The sequence below is a fragment of the Engystomops pustulosus genome, unplaced genomic scaffold (assembly GCF_040894005.1).
Source record: "Engystomops pustulosus unplaced genomic scaffold, aEngPut4.maternal MAT_SCAFFOLD_383, whole genome shotgun sequence".
Classification (NCBI taxonomy): domain Eukaryota; kingdom Metazoa; phylum Chordata; class Amphibia; order Anura; family Leptodactylidae; genus Engystomops; species Engystomops pustulosus.
The window spans coordinates 57,379-70,612 of record NW_027285262.1 but is presented as its reverse complement, the minus strand read 5'-3'; the positions used below and the strand labels follow the sequence as shown (position 1 = coordinate 70,612).

Here is a 13,234-nt window from a genome sequence, read left to right as displayed (position 1 = left end):
GTCCGGCGCCTCCTCTTCCTCTTTGGGTATGTCAGGGGGGTCCGGCGCCTCCTCTTCCTCTTTGGGTATGTCAGGGGGGTCCGGCGTCTCCTCTTCCTCTTTGGGTATATCAGGGGGGTCCGGCGCCTCCTCTTTGGGTATATCAGGGGGGTCCGTCGCCTCCTCTTCCTCTTTGGTTATGTAAGGGGGGTCCGGCACCTCCTCTTTGGGTATATCAGGGGGGTCCGGCACCTCCTCTTTGGGTATATCAGGGGGGTCCGGCACCTCCTCTTTGTGTATATCAGGGGGGTCCGGCGCCTCCTCTTCCTCTTTGGGTATGTCAGGGGGGTCCGGCACCTCCTCTTTGGGTATATCGGGGGTTCGGCGCCTCCTCACGCCATGTTTTCTTATCTTGCAGAGAAGCTTGTGGTGATCACGGTGGCCACGGAAGCCACGGAGGGCTACCAGCGCTTCCTGCGCACCGCTCGTCACTTTAACTACACGGTGAAGGTGAGAGCCCCTAATATTTCCCCTCCCCCCAGACTTCTGACATATTTGTGGCGGTCTCTGACTCCGCCCCTTTTCCCCGCAGACCCTTGGCCTGGGACAGGAGTGGAAGGGCGGTGATGTGGCGCGCACGGTGGGTGGAGGGCAGAAGGTGCGCTGGCTGAAGGAGGCGCTGGAGGAGTATCACGAGGTAGAGGACATGATCGTCATGTTTGTTGACAGGTAAGTGACCGCCGATTGGAGGAGGCGGAGCTGGGGCATCGCATGACCTCCTGACCCATGTCCCCCCTCTGCTATGTGGTGCGGGCGGGGCTGGGGCACCACATGACCTCCTGACCCATCTCTCCCCTCGGCTTTGTGGTGGGGGCGGGGCACCACATGACCTCCTGACCCTTCTCCCCTCGGCTATGTGGTGTGGGCGGGGCTGGGGCACCACATGACCTCCTGACCCTTCTCCCCCCTCGGCTATGTGGTGTGGGCGGGGCTGGGGCACCACATGACCTCCTGACCCTTCTCCCCTCAGTTATGTGGTGGGGGCGGGGCTGGGGCACCACATGACCTCCTGACCCTTCTCCCCCCTCGGCTATGTGGTGGGGGCGGGGCTGGGGCATCACATGACCTCCTGACCCTTCTCCCCCCTCGGCTATGTGGTGTGGGCGGGGCTGGGGCACCACATGACCTCCTGACCCTTCTCCCCTCAGTTATGTGGTGGGGGCGGGGCTGGGGCACCACATGACCTCCTGACCCTTGTCCCCCCTCGGCTTTGTGGTGGGGGCGGGGCTGGGGCATCACATGACCTCCTGACCCTTCTCCCCCCTCGGCTATGTGGTGTGGGCGGAGCTGGGGCACCACATGACCTCCTGACCCTTCTCCCCTCAGTTATGTGGTGGGGGCGGGGCTGGGGCACCACATGACCTCCTGACCCTTCTCCCCTCGGCTATGTGGTGTGGGCGGGGCTGGGGCACCACATGACCTCCTGACCCTTCTCCCCCCTCGGCTATGTGGTGGGGGCGGGGCTGGGGCACCACATGACCTCCTGACCCTTCTCCCCTCAGTTATGTGGTGGGGGCGGGGCTGGGGCACCACATGACCTCCTGACCCTTCTCCCCTCAGTTATGTGGTGGGGGCGGGGCTGGGGCACCACATGACCTCCTGACCCTTCTCCCCTCAGTTATGTGGTGGGGGCGGGGCTGGGGCACCACATGACCTCCTGACCCTTCTCCCCTCAGTTATGTGGTGGGGGCGGGGCTGGGGCACCACATGACCTCCTGACCCTTCTCCCCTCAGTTATGTGGTGGGGGCGGGGCTGCGGCACCACATGACCTCCTGACCCTTCTCCCCTCAGTTATGTGGTGGGGGCGGGGCTGCGGCACCACATGACCTCCTGACCCTTCTCCCCTCAGTTATGTGGTGGGGGCGGGGCTGGGGCACCACATGACCTCCTGACCCTTCTCCCCCCTCGGCTATGTGGTGGGGGCGGGGCTGGGGCACCACATGACCTCCTGACCCTTCTCCCCCCTCGGCTATGTGGTGGGGGCGGGGCTGGGGCACCACATGACCTCCTGACCCTTCTCCCCTCAGTTATGTGGTGTGGGCGGGGCTGGGGCACCACATGACCTTCTGACCCTTCTCCCCTCAGCTATGACGTGGTCCTGGCCGGGAGCCCCATCGAGCTGCTCTGGAAGTTCCAGCAGTTTGAGCATCGGGTGGTCTTCTCTGCGGAGGGCTTCTGCTGGCCGGACTGGTCCCTGGCAGACAAGTACCCGCCCGTCAGCACCGGCAAGCGCTTCCTGAACTCCGGAGGTGAGTGCCGCCATGTGTGTGGTCATGTGATCACCAGAGTCATGTGACTGCTGTGACCCCGCTGCTTTCTCGCCCCGCAGGCTTCATGGGTTACGCCCCGCAGCTCTACCGCATCGCCCAACTATGGAAGTTCAAGGACGACGATGACGACCAATTGTTCTACACCAAGGTCTACCTGGACCAGGAGCTCAGGGTGAGGACATACCGGCATAGCCGAGAACATACCTACCTCACACTACCTACCGGACCCTCATGGGGGGAGCACACACTTACCTCCTACCACCTGACGTGGGGCACTCGCTGCCCGCCCGCCCCTTGTTCTGCCCGGGGGAGGTCCCGCTCTCTCCCCGCCCGCCCCTTGTTCTGCCCCGGGGAGGTCCCGCTCTCTCCCCGCCTGCCCCTTGTTCTGCCCCGGGGGCCGCTCTCCATGTCTGACCCGTTTCCTATCATTTTCAGGAGAGATTTAACATCGGGCTGGACCACAAGTCTAAGATTTTCCAGAACCTGAATGGCGCCATCGGTAGGTGTCTGTGGGGGGGGAGGTAGGTTGTGGCTGTGGGGCTGAGGTAGGTTGTGGCTGTGGGGCTGAGGTAGGTTGTGGCTGTGGGGCTGAGGTAGGTTGTGGCTGTGGGGCTGGGGTAGGTTGTGGCTGTGGGGCTGGGGTAGGTTGTGGCTGTGGGGCTGGGGTAGGTTGTGGCTGTGGGGCTGGGGTAGGTTGTGGCTGTGGGGCTGGGGTAGGTTGTGGCTGTGGGGCTGGGGTAGGTTGTGGCTGTGGGGCTGGGGTAGGTTGTGGCTGTGGGGCTGGGGTAGGTTGTGGCTGTGGGGCTGGGGTAGGTTGTGGCTGTGGGCTGGGGTAGGTTGTGGCTGTGGGGCTGGGGTAGGTTGTGGCTGTGGGGCTGGGGTAGGTTGTGGCTGTGGGGCTGGGGTAGGTTGTGGCTGTGGGGTAGGTGTCTGTGGGGTCGGGGTAGGTTGTGGCTGTGGGGTGAGGTAGGTGGCTGTGTCGGGGGGGTGAGGTAGGTGGCTGTGTCGGGGGGGGGTCGGGGTAGGTGGCTGTGTCGGGGGGGTGAGGTAGGTGTCTGTGGGGTCGGGGGTGGTAGGTGGCTGTGTCGGGGGGGTGAGGTAGGTGTCTGTGGGGTCGGGGGTGGTAGGTGGCTGTGTCGGGGGGGTGAGGTAGGTGCTGTGTCGGGGGGGTGAGGTAGGTGTCTGTGGGGTCGGGGGTGGTAGGTGGCTGTGTCGGGGGGGTGAGGTAGGTGTCTGTGGGGTCGGGGTAGGTGGCTGTGTCGGGGGGGGGGGTGTGAGGTGGCTGTGTCGGGGGGGGTGTGAGGTAGGTGGCTGTGTCGGGGGGGGGTGTGAGGTAGGTGGCTGTGTCGGGGGGGGGGTGTGAGGTAGGTGGCTGTGTCGGGGGGGGGTGGAGGTAGGTGGCTGTGTCGGGGGGGGTGAGGTAGGTGGCTGTGTCGGGGGGGGTGAGGTAGGTGTCTGTGGGGTCGGGGTAGGTGTCTGTGGGGTCGGGGGTGGTAGGGTGGCTGTGTCGGGGGGGGGGGGTGTGAGGTAGGTGGCTGTGTCGGGGGGGGGGGGGGGGTGAGGTAGGTGCTGTGGTGGTTGTTTCGGGGGTTCTGCCCGGTTCAGGTTCTCGCTTCCTCTCGCAGATGAGGTCGTCATGAAGTTTGATAAGAACAAGGTCGGGCCCGGAACGTGGCCTATGACACCATCCCTGTCGTTATCCACGGCAACGGACCCACCAAGGTACTGGCGCTGCCCCCTGCTGCCCGCTCTGGGTTACCCACAATCCTCCTCACCTCTCACCCTGCTCCTCTACAGCTGCAGCTCAACTACCTGGGGAACTACGTGCCCAACGCCTGGACCCACGAGGGCGGCTGCGAGGTGTGCGACCAGGACCTGCTGGACATCTCCCAGGTGGAGGTGAGTGCAGCGCCCCCTGTGCACCCCCAGAATGCAGTGCAGCGCCCCCCTTGCGCACCCCCAGAATGCAGTGCAGCGCCCCCTGTGCACCCCCAGAATGCAGTGCAGCGCCCCCTGTGCACCCCCAGAATGCAGTGCAGCGCCCCCTGTGCACCCCCTCCTGTACACCCCTCAGCTGCTCCCAGAATGCAGTGCAGCGCCCCCCCTGCGCACCCCCAGAATGCAGTGCAGCGCCCCCTGTGCACCCCCAGCTGCTCCCAGAATGCAGTGCAGCAGAGCTTGACCCTTGCCTTCTGCCCCTTAGGATGATGATCTTCCCCGGGTGCTGCTGGGGGTCTTCATCGAGCAGCCCACCCCATTCCTGCCGCAGTTCCTGGAGAGGCTGGCGGCATTGAACTACCCGCGAAACCGCCTGTCCATCTACATCCATAACAGTGTAAGTAAGCTCCTCCTCCAGGAGTTCCTCAGAGGCGGGGGCATTGTATCACGTGACCTTACACTGACTCCGCCCCTGCAGGAGGTCTACCATGAGAAGCACATCCAGAATTTCTTTGACAGCCACAAGGAGGAGTTTCCCAGCGTCAAGGTGGTGGGTCCGGAGGAGGCGCTGAGCCAGGGCGAGGCCAGAGACATGGGCATGTAAGTCATGTGGGTGGAGCCTGTGCTCATTATTCATAGCTCCACCCACAAGTCTCTGGGACTGATGCATTGTGTGTACAGGGACCTGTGCCGGCAGGACGACACCTGTGACTACTACTACAGCCTGGACGCCGACGTGGTGCTGACCAACCCGGACACCCTGTACATGCTGATCCAAGAGAACCGGTCAGTGCATGGGGGAGGGGCCACCAGTAGGGGGAGGGGCCAATGTGATACCTACCTCTATCTGACGCCCCAATCCTTGTCCTTACAGGAAAGTCATCGCCCCCATGGTGTCTCGCAGCGGGAAGCTGTGGTCAAACTTCTGGGGGGCGCTGAGCCCCGAGGGGTACTACGCCCGCTCCGAGGACTATGTGGACATTGTGCAAGGGAAGAGGATGTGAGTACAACACCCTGTGGTGGGCGGGGCCTCTGGTGGAGGGCGGGGTCAGCTCACACGTCTGTGTCTTGCAGTGGGGTGTGGAACGTCCCGTACATCGCCCATTCCTACCTGGTTAAGGGCGAGACCCTCCGTCGTGAGTTGTCGCGCAGGAACGTCTTCACGTTGTCAGGAGTGGACCCCGACATGTCGTTCTGCAAGAGCGTCCGGGACAAGGTGGGTGACGGGCGAGGAAGATGGGGACCCCGCAGGAGGGGGGCCACCAGGTGTCGCTACAGCAGGGTGGTGGTGGGCGGGATGTGAGAGGTAGCGCCCCCTGTGGTGTAGTATGAAGCAGCAGTGTGAGCGCCCCCTGTGGTGTAGTATGAAGCAGCAGTGTGAGCGCCCCCTGTGGTGTAGTATGAGGCAGCAGTGTGAGCGCCCCCTGTGGTGTAGTATGGAGGCAGCAGTGTGAGCGCCCCCTGTGGTGTAGTATGAAGCAGCAGTGTGAGCGCCCCCTGTGGTGTAGTATGAAGCAGCAGTGTGAGCGCCCCCTGTGGTGTAGTATGAGGCAGCAGTGTGAGCGCCCCCTGTGGTGTAGTATGAGGCAGCAGTGTGAGCGCCCCCTGTGGTGTAGTATGGAGGCAGCAGTGTGAGCGCCCCCTGTGGTGTAGTATGGAGGCAGCAGTGTGAGCGCCCCATGTGGTGTAGTATGGAGGCAGCAGTGTGAGCGCCCCCTGTGGTGTAGTATGAGGCAGCAGTGTGAGCGCCCCCTGTGGTGTAGTATGGAGGCAGCAGTGTGAGCGCCCCCTGTGGTGTAGTATGGAGGCAGCAGTGTGAGCGCCCCCTGTGGTGTAGTATGAAGCAGCAGTGTGAGCGCCCCCTGTGGTGTAGTATGAAGCAGCAGTGTGAGCGCCCCCTGTGGTGTAGTATGAGGCAGCAGTGTGAGCGCCCCCTGTGGTGTAGTATGAGGCAGCAGTGTGAGCGCCCCCTGTGGTGTAGTATGGAGGCAGCAGTGTGAGCGCCCCCTGTGGTGTAGTATGAAGCAGCAGTGTGAGCGCCCCCTGTGGTGTAGTATGAGGCAGCAGTGTGAGCGCCCCCTGTGGTGTAGTATGAGGCAGCAGTGTGAGCGCCCCCTGTGGTGTAGTATGGAGGCAGCAGTGTGAGCGCCCCCTGTGGTGTAGTATGGAGGCAGCAGTGTGAGCGCCCCATGTGGTGTAGTATGGAGGCAGCAGTGTGAGCGCCCCCTGTGGTGTAGTATGAGGCAGCAGTGTGAGCGCCCCCTGTGGTGTAGTATGGAGGCAGCAGTGTGAGCGCCCCCTGTGGTGTAGTATGGAGGCAGCAGTGTGAGCGCCCCCTGTGGTGTAGTATGGAGGCAGCAGTGTGAGCGCCCCCTGTGGTGTAGTATGGAGGCAGCAGTGTGAGCGCCCCCTGTGGTGTAGTATGGAGGCAGCAGTGTGAGCGCCCCCTGTGGTGTAGTATGGAGGCAGCAGTGTGAGCGCCCCCTGTGGTGTAGTATGAAGCAGCAGTGTGAGCGCCCCCTGTGGTGTAGTATGGAGGCAGCAGTGTGAGCGCCCCCTGTGGTGTAGTATGGAGGCAGCAGTGTGAGCGCCCCCTGTGGTGTAGTATGGAGGCAGCAGTGTGAGCGCCCCCTGTGGTGTAGTATGGAGGCAGCAGTGTGAGCGCCCCCTGTGGTGTAGTATGGAGGCAGCAGTGTGAGCGCCCCCTGTGGTGTAGTATGGAGGCAGCAGTGTGAGCGCCCCCTGTGGTGTAGTATGAAGCAGCAGTGTGAGCGCCCCCTGTGGTGTAGTATGAAGCAGCAGTGTGAGCGCCCCCTGTGGTGTAGTATGGAGGCAGCAGTGTGAGCGCCCCCTGTGGTGTAGTATGGAGGCAGCAGTGTGAGCGCCCCCTGTGGTGTAGTATGAAGCAGCAGTGTGAGCGCCCCCTGTGGTGTAGTATGAAGCAGCAGTGTGAGCGCCCCCTGTGGTGTAGTATGGAGGCAGCAGTGTGAGCGCCCCCTGTGGTGTAGTATGGAGGCAGCAGTGTGAGCGCCCCCTGTGATGTAGTATGGAGGCAGCAGTGTGAGCGCCCCCTGTGGTGTAGTATGGAGGCAGCAGTGTGAGCGCCCCCTGTGGTGTAGTATGGAGGCAGCAGTGTGAGCGCCCCCTGTGGTGTAGTATGAAGCAGCAGTGTGAGCGCCCCCTGTGGTGTAGTATGGAGGCAGCAGTGTGAGCGCCCCCTGTGGTGTAGTATGAAGCAGCAGTGGTACAGGAACATTCTGCGCCTCACTAGGGGGAGAGTGATTAGGGCGGAGCCTCATTCCCCTCCTCTTCCTCCCGGCAGGGCGTCTTCCTGCACATCAGTAACCGGGACGAGTTTGGTCGCCTGATCTCCACCTCCAACTACAACATCTCCCACCTCCACAACGACCTGTGGCAGATCTATGAGAATCCAGTGGTAAGGAGCCCCCTCCCCTATATACCTCCCATCTCCTATATACCCCCCTCCCCTATATACCTCCCTCCCCTATATTCCCCCTATATACCCCCCTCTCCTATATACCCCCCTCTCCTATATACCCCCCTCTCCTATATACCCCCCTCTCCTATATACCCCCCTCTCCTATATACCCCCCTCCCCTATATTCCTCCCTCCCCTATATTCCTCCTATATACCCCCTTCCCCTATATACCCCCCTCCCCTATATTCCTCCCATCTCATATATACCCCCTCCCCTATATACCTCCCCTCCCCTATATTCCTCCCATCTCCTATATACCCCCTCCCCTATATTCCCCCTATATACCCCCCTCCCCTATATTCCTCCCATCTCATATATACCCCCTCCCCTATATACCTCCCCTCCCCTATATTCCTCCCATCTCCTATATACCCCCTCCCCTATATTCCCCCTATATACCCCCCTCCCCTATATTCCTCCTATATACCCCCTCTCCTATATACCCCCTCTCCTATATACCCCCCTCCCCTATATTCCCCCCTCCCCTATATTCCTCCTATATACTCCCCCCCCCCCCCCCCCTTGTATTTCTCTTTCCTCCTCCTCGGTTCTTTGACTCCATCTTCTGTTTCCAGGACTGGAAGGAGAAGTATATCCATGAGAACTACTCCCGGATCTTTGAGGAGGATTATTTCGAGCAGGTAAGGAGCAGCCTCCCGGGGGGGCGGTGGATTAGGACCAGGTGTGGGGGTCCTGCAGTACCTGACGTGTCCCTCCTCACAGCCCTGCCCCGATGTCTACTGGTTCCCCATCTTCAAGGACGTCATGTGCGACGAGTTCGTGGAGGAGATGGAAAACTTTGGTCAGTGGTCTGGAGGGAAGAACGAGGTGAGGAGAGGCCACCTGTCGGGGGGGTGTAGACCACAATGTGCCACCTTGTCGGGCGGGGGGGTTGTTGCAGGTGACAATGTGCCGCCTGTCAGTGGGGCAGTTTAGACTAAACTTTTCTAAAACGTAGAATAGACCCCAAAGGTTTCCTGGACACTTGGGAGGGGGGAGCGATGATTAACCTCCTCCTGTCTGGATCTTTTCTCTCAGGACAAGCGTCTGGCGGGTGGATACGAGAACGTGCCCACGGTGGACATCCACATGACGCAGGCCGGGTACCAGGAGCAATGGCTGAAGTTACTGAAGGAGTATGTGGCCCCTGTCACAGAGAAGCTGTTCCCTGGATATTACACCAAGGTAACCCCAACCCCTGCCCCCTCTATCACCCCCCCCTTAAAGGGTTAACTCCGATTACACAATGATATCTACCAAATTGTCCTACGCGATTCCCCTTTAAAAACAAACAGAACGGCGTTCACACTGTGCTCCTATTTCTCTGCTGATTTGTGGCATCTTCTGTTCTGAAGCTACTCGTCATAAATCCTCCTCCGCAGCAAAGCGGTGGAGATTTACCACTTCCTGTCTTTGCCCTAAAGCAGAGTTCTATGAGACGTTACGTTATCTAGTGATTCCTACAAGTAAATCCCTGGAGCGCTGCATAGTGAGTACATGCAGGACGTCAGGAGGTTACATCCCCCGCACAATTTTGGATTTTGTAGCTTTTTTTTTTTTTTGTAAGAGAATATGAATGATGACACAAAAGCCTTTCTTTTCCATTCATGGTTTGTGGTTTATACTCAGACTTCTGTGTGTTCTCTTTATAAATCCTAATGACAACCAAAAAGATCCAATTCTGCTGGGGTATGCAAATCCTGAGCGCAACTATATATAGTGACCTGTCTGGCAGAGTGTAGTAAGTATTAGAAACCAGCAGTGAAATGCAGCGTAGTCTGTACTGTGTGATCACTAAGAGTAAACTCCTCTCTGCTGTGAAGATGATTTCCAGGCACCAAAGGGTGAAGAGGAGTGTATGACAAAGCCTGAGGTGCAGAGGGACTGAAAAAATAATGGAGGGAGACGTCTATGGACACAATGCTCTCCTGGCTACATACATGACCTCCCCCTCCTCCCTCCAGAGTGAGCAGGAAGCAGCATCACATGACCTCCCCCTCCTCCCTCCAGAGTGAGCAGGAAGTAGCATCACATGACCTCCTCCTTCCAGAGAGAGCAGGAAGTAGCATCACATGACCTCCTCCTTCCAGAGAGAGCAGGAAGCAGCATCACATGACCTCCCCCCTCCAGAGAGAGCAGGAAGCAGCATCACATGACCTCCTCCCTCCAGAGAGAGCAGGAAGCAGCATCACATGACCTCCTCCCTCCAGAGAGAGCAGGAAGCAGCATCACATGACCTCCTCCCTCCAGAGAGAGCAGGAAGCTGCATCACATGACCTCCCCCTCCTCCCTCCAGTGTGAGCAGGAAGTAGCATCACATGACCTCCCCCTCCTCCCTCCAGTGTGAGCAGGAAGCAGCATCACATGACCTCCTCCCTCCAGAGAGAGCAGGAAGCTGCATCGCATGACCTCCTCCCTCCAGAGAGAGCAGGAAGCTGCATCACATGACCTCCTCCCTCCAGAGTGAGCAGGAAGCAGCATCACATGACCTCCCCCTCCTCCCTCCAGAGTGAGCAGGAGGTAGCATCACATGACCTCCCCCTCCTCCCTCCAGTGTGAGCAGGAAGTAGCATCACATGACCTCCCCCTCCTCCCTCCAGTGTGAGCAGGGAGCAGCATCACATGACCTCCTCCTTCCAGAGAGAGCAGGAAGCTGCATCACATGACCTCCTCCCTCCAGAGAGAGCAGGAAGCTGCATCACATGACCTCCTCCCTCCAGAGAGAGCAGGAAGCTGCATCACATGACCTCCTCCCTCCAGAGAGAGCAGGAAGCTGCATCACATGACCTCCTCCCTCCAGAGAGAGCAGGAAGCTGCATCACATGACCTCCTCCCTCCAGAGTGAGCAGGAAGCAGCATCACATGACCTCCCCCTCCTCCCTCCAGAGTGAGCAGGAGGTAGCATCACATGACCTCCCCCTCCTCCCTCCAGTGTGAGCAGGAAATAGCATCACATGACCTCCCCCTCCTCCCTCCAGTGTGAGCAGGGAGCAGCATCACATGACCTCCTCCCTCCAGAGAGAGCAGGAAGCTGCATCACATGACCTCCTCCCTCCAGAGAGAGCAGGAAGCTGCATCACATGACCTCCTCCCTCCAGAGAGAGCAGGAAGCTGCATCACATGAACTCCTCCCTCCAGAGAGAGCAGGAAGCTGCATCACATGACCTCCTCCCTCCAGAGAGAGCAGGAAGCTGCATCACATGACCTCCTCCCTCCAGAGAGAGCAGGAAGCGGCATCGCATGACCTCCCCCTCCTCCTTCCAGAGTGAGCAGGAAGCTGCATCACATGACCTCCCCCTCCTCCTTCCAGAGTGAGCAGGAAGCTGCATCACATGACCTCCCCCTCCTCCTTCCAGAGTGAGCAGGAAGCTGCATCACATGACCTCCTCCCTCTAGAGAGAGCAGGAAGCGGCATCGCATGACCTCCCCCTCCTCCTTCCAAAGTGAGCAGGAAGCTGCATCACATGACCTCCCCCTCCTCCTTCCAGAGTGAGCAGGAAGCTGCATCACATGACCTCCCCCTCCTCCTTCCAGAGTGAGCAGGAAGCTGCATCACATGACCTCCCCCTCCTCCTTCCAGAGTGAGCAGGAAGCTGCATCACATGACCTCCTCCCTCCAGAGAGAGCAGGAAGCGGCATCGCATGACCTCCCCCTCCTCCTTCCAAAGTGAGCAGGAAGCTGCATCACATGACCTCCTCCTCCTTCCAGAGTGAGCAGGAAGCAGCATCACATGACCTCCTCCTTCCTGAGTGAGCAGGAAGCAGCATCACATGACCTCCACCCTCCAGAGAGAGCAGGAAGCAGCATCACATGACCTCCTCCCTCCAGAGTGAGCAGGAAGCTGCATCACATGACCTCCTCCCTCCAGAGTGAGCAGGAAGCAGCAGCCCCTCCCCTCTAGCAGTTACAGCCGGTAGAATTTCTTGTGTACACTCAGGATGGTCACAGACATGAGCAGCTGCTGCAGGGAGAGGCTACACTGAGGAGGACAGCAAAGTAACTGCGGCACATGGGAACCATTCTGCCTCTTCTCTTTATCACCTGAGAGATGATTGGAGTTTTGTTGTCTCCTAGGCCAAGGCGCTGCTGAACTTCATCGTGCGGTACCGTCCTGACGAGCAGCCGTTCCTGCGCCCGCACCACGACTCCTCCACCTTCACCATCAACATCGCCCTCAACAGCAAAGGCGTGGACTACGAGGTGAGTGGCGCTGGTCACGTGGGGTGAGTGTGGGCCCCGGATTGTGGCCCCGCGCAGACACTAACCCCCGGCTCCTCCCCCTCCACAGGGCGGCGGCTGCAGATTCATCCGCTACAACTGCCGCGTGGAGTCTCCTCGTAAGGGATGGTCCTTGATCCACCCGGGACGGCTGACACATTACCACGAGGGGCTGCCCACCACCTGGGGGACACGGTACATCATGGTGTCATTTGTGGACCCCTGACCCGAGGACCAACCCCCCAGGAGGACACTGAGGGGCGCTGACACCTAGCATGGCGTCTCTTCTACAAGGCGGAGTCATCGTAGTGGAGGGCGTCCGCCAACGGCGCAGGTCACGTGACCAAAGCCGCGGGAGGCGGAGCCACTGCAGAGGTCACGGATCAGGGCGCTGGCACTGATGACGCTTTATAAATCATTCGCCGCTTTTGTACAAAACGCTTTAAATTATTCGCTGCCTGAAACTTGTTTTTTTTAATAGAAATATTTTTAATAAGAAATTGAGATTTGTGTAATAAATATTTCTGTAAAGGTTTTGTCTCTACATTGTCTCCTACTCCAGTCACATCCAAAGCTGCAACCACAGTGCAGTCAGGAGACAGCAGCAGAATAGTGAGTGCAGCTCTGGAGTATAATACAGGATGTAACTCAGGATCAGTACAGGATAAGTAATGTCATGTATGTACACAGTGACTGCACCAGCAGCAGAATAGTGAGTGCAGCTCTGGGGTATAATACAGGATGTAACTCAGGATCAGTACAGGATAAGTAATGTCATGTATGTACACAGTGACTGCACCAGCAGCAGAATAGTGAGTGCAGCTCTAGAGTATAATACAGGATGTAACTCAGGATCAGTACAGGATAAGTAATGTCATGTATGTACACAGTGACTGCACCAGCAGCAGAATAGTGAGTGCAGCTCTGGAGTATAATACAGGATGTAACTCAGGATCAGTACAGGATAAGTAATGTCATGTATGTACACAGTGACTGCACCAGCAGCAGAATAGTGAGTGCAGCTCTGGAGTATAATACAGGATGTAACTCAGGATCAGTACAGGATAAGTAATGTCATGTATGTACACAGTGACTGCACCAGCAGCAGAATAGTGAGTGCAGCTCTGGGGTATAATACAGGATGTAACTCAGGATCAGTACAGGATAAGTAATGTCATGTATGTACACAGTGACTGCACCAGCAGCAGAATAGTGAGTGCAGCTCTGGAGTATAATACAGGATGTAACTCAGGATCAGTACAGGATA

The 13,234-nt window shown here is 58.8% G+C and overlaps 1 protein-coding gene across 1 annotated transcript; it reads left to right on the top strand.

Annotated features, from left to right (window-relative positions):
* Positions 1-334: 334 nt before the first annotated feature.
* Positions 335-12,501, top strand: LOC140111102 (multifunctional procollagen lysine hydroxylase and glycosyltransferase LH3-like). The gene is given in 19 exon segments (XM_072132322.1): positions 335-489; positions 572-708; positions 2,126-2,289; positions 2,370-2,482; positions 2,746-2,809; positions 3,936-3,965; positions 3,968-4,032; positions 4,108-4,209; positions 4,514-4,645; positions 4,727-4,848; positions 4,930-5,034; positions 5,123-5,248; positions 5,323-5,464; positions 7,571-7,684; positions 8,324-8,389; positions 8,472-8,576; positions 8,787-8,933; positions 11,824-11,949; positions 12,038-12,501. Coding segments are annotated over 19 exon segments (2,127 nt in total). The 5' UTR covers positions 335-378; the 3' UTR covers positions 12,194-12,501.
* Positions 12,502-13,234: the final 733 nt, after the last annotated feature.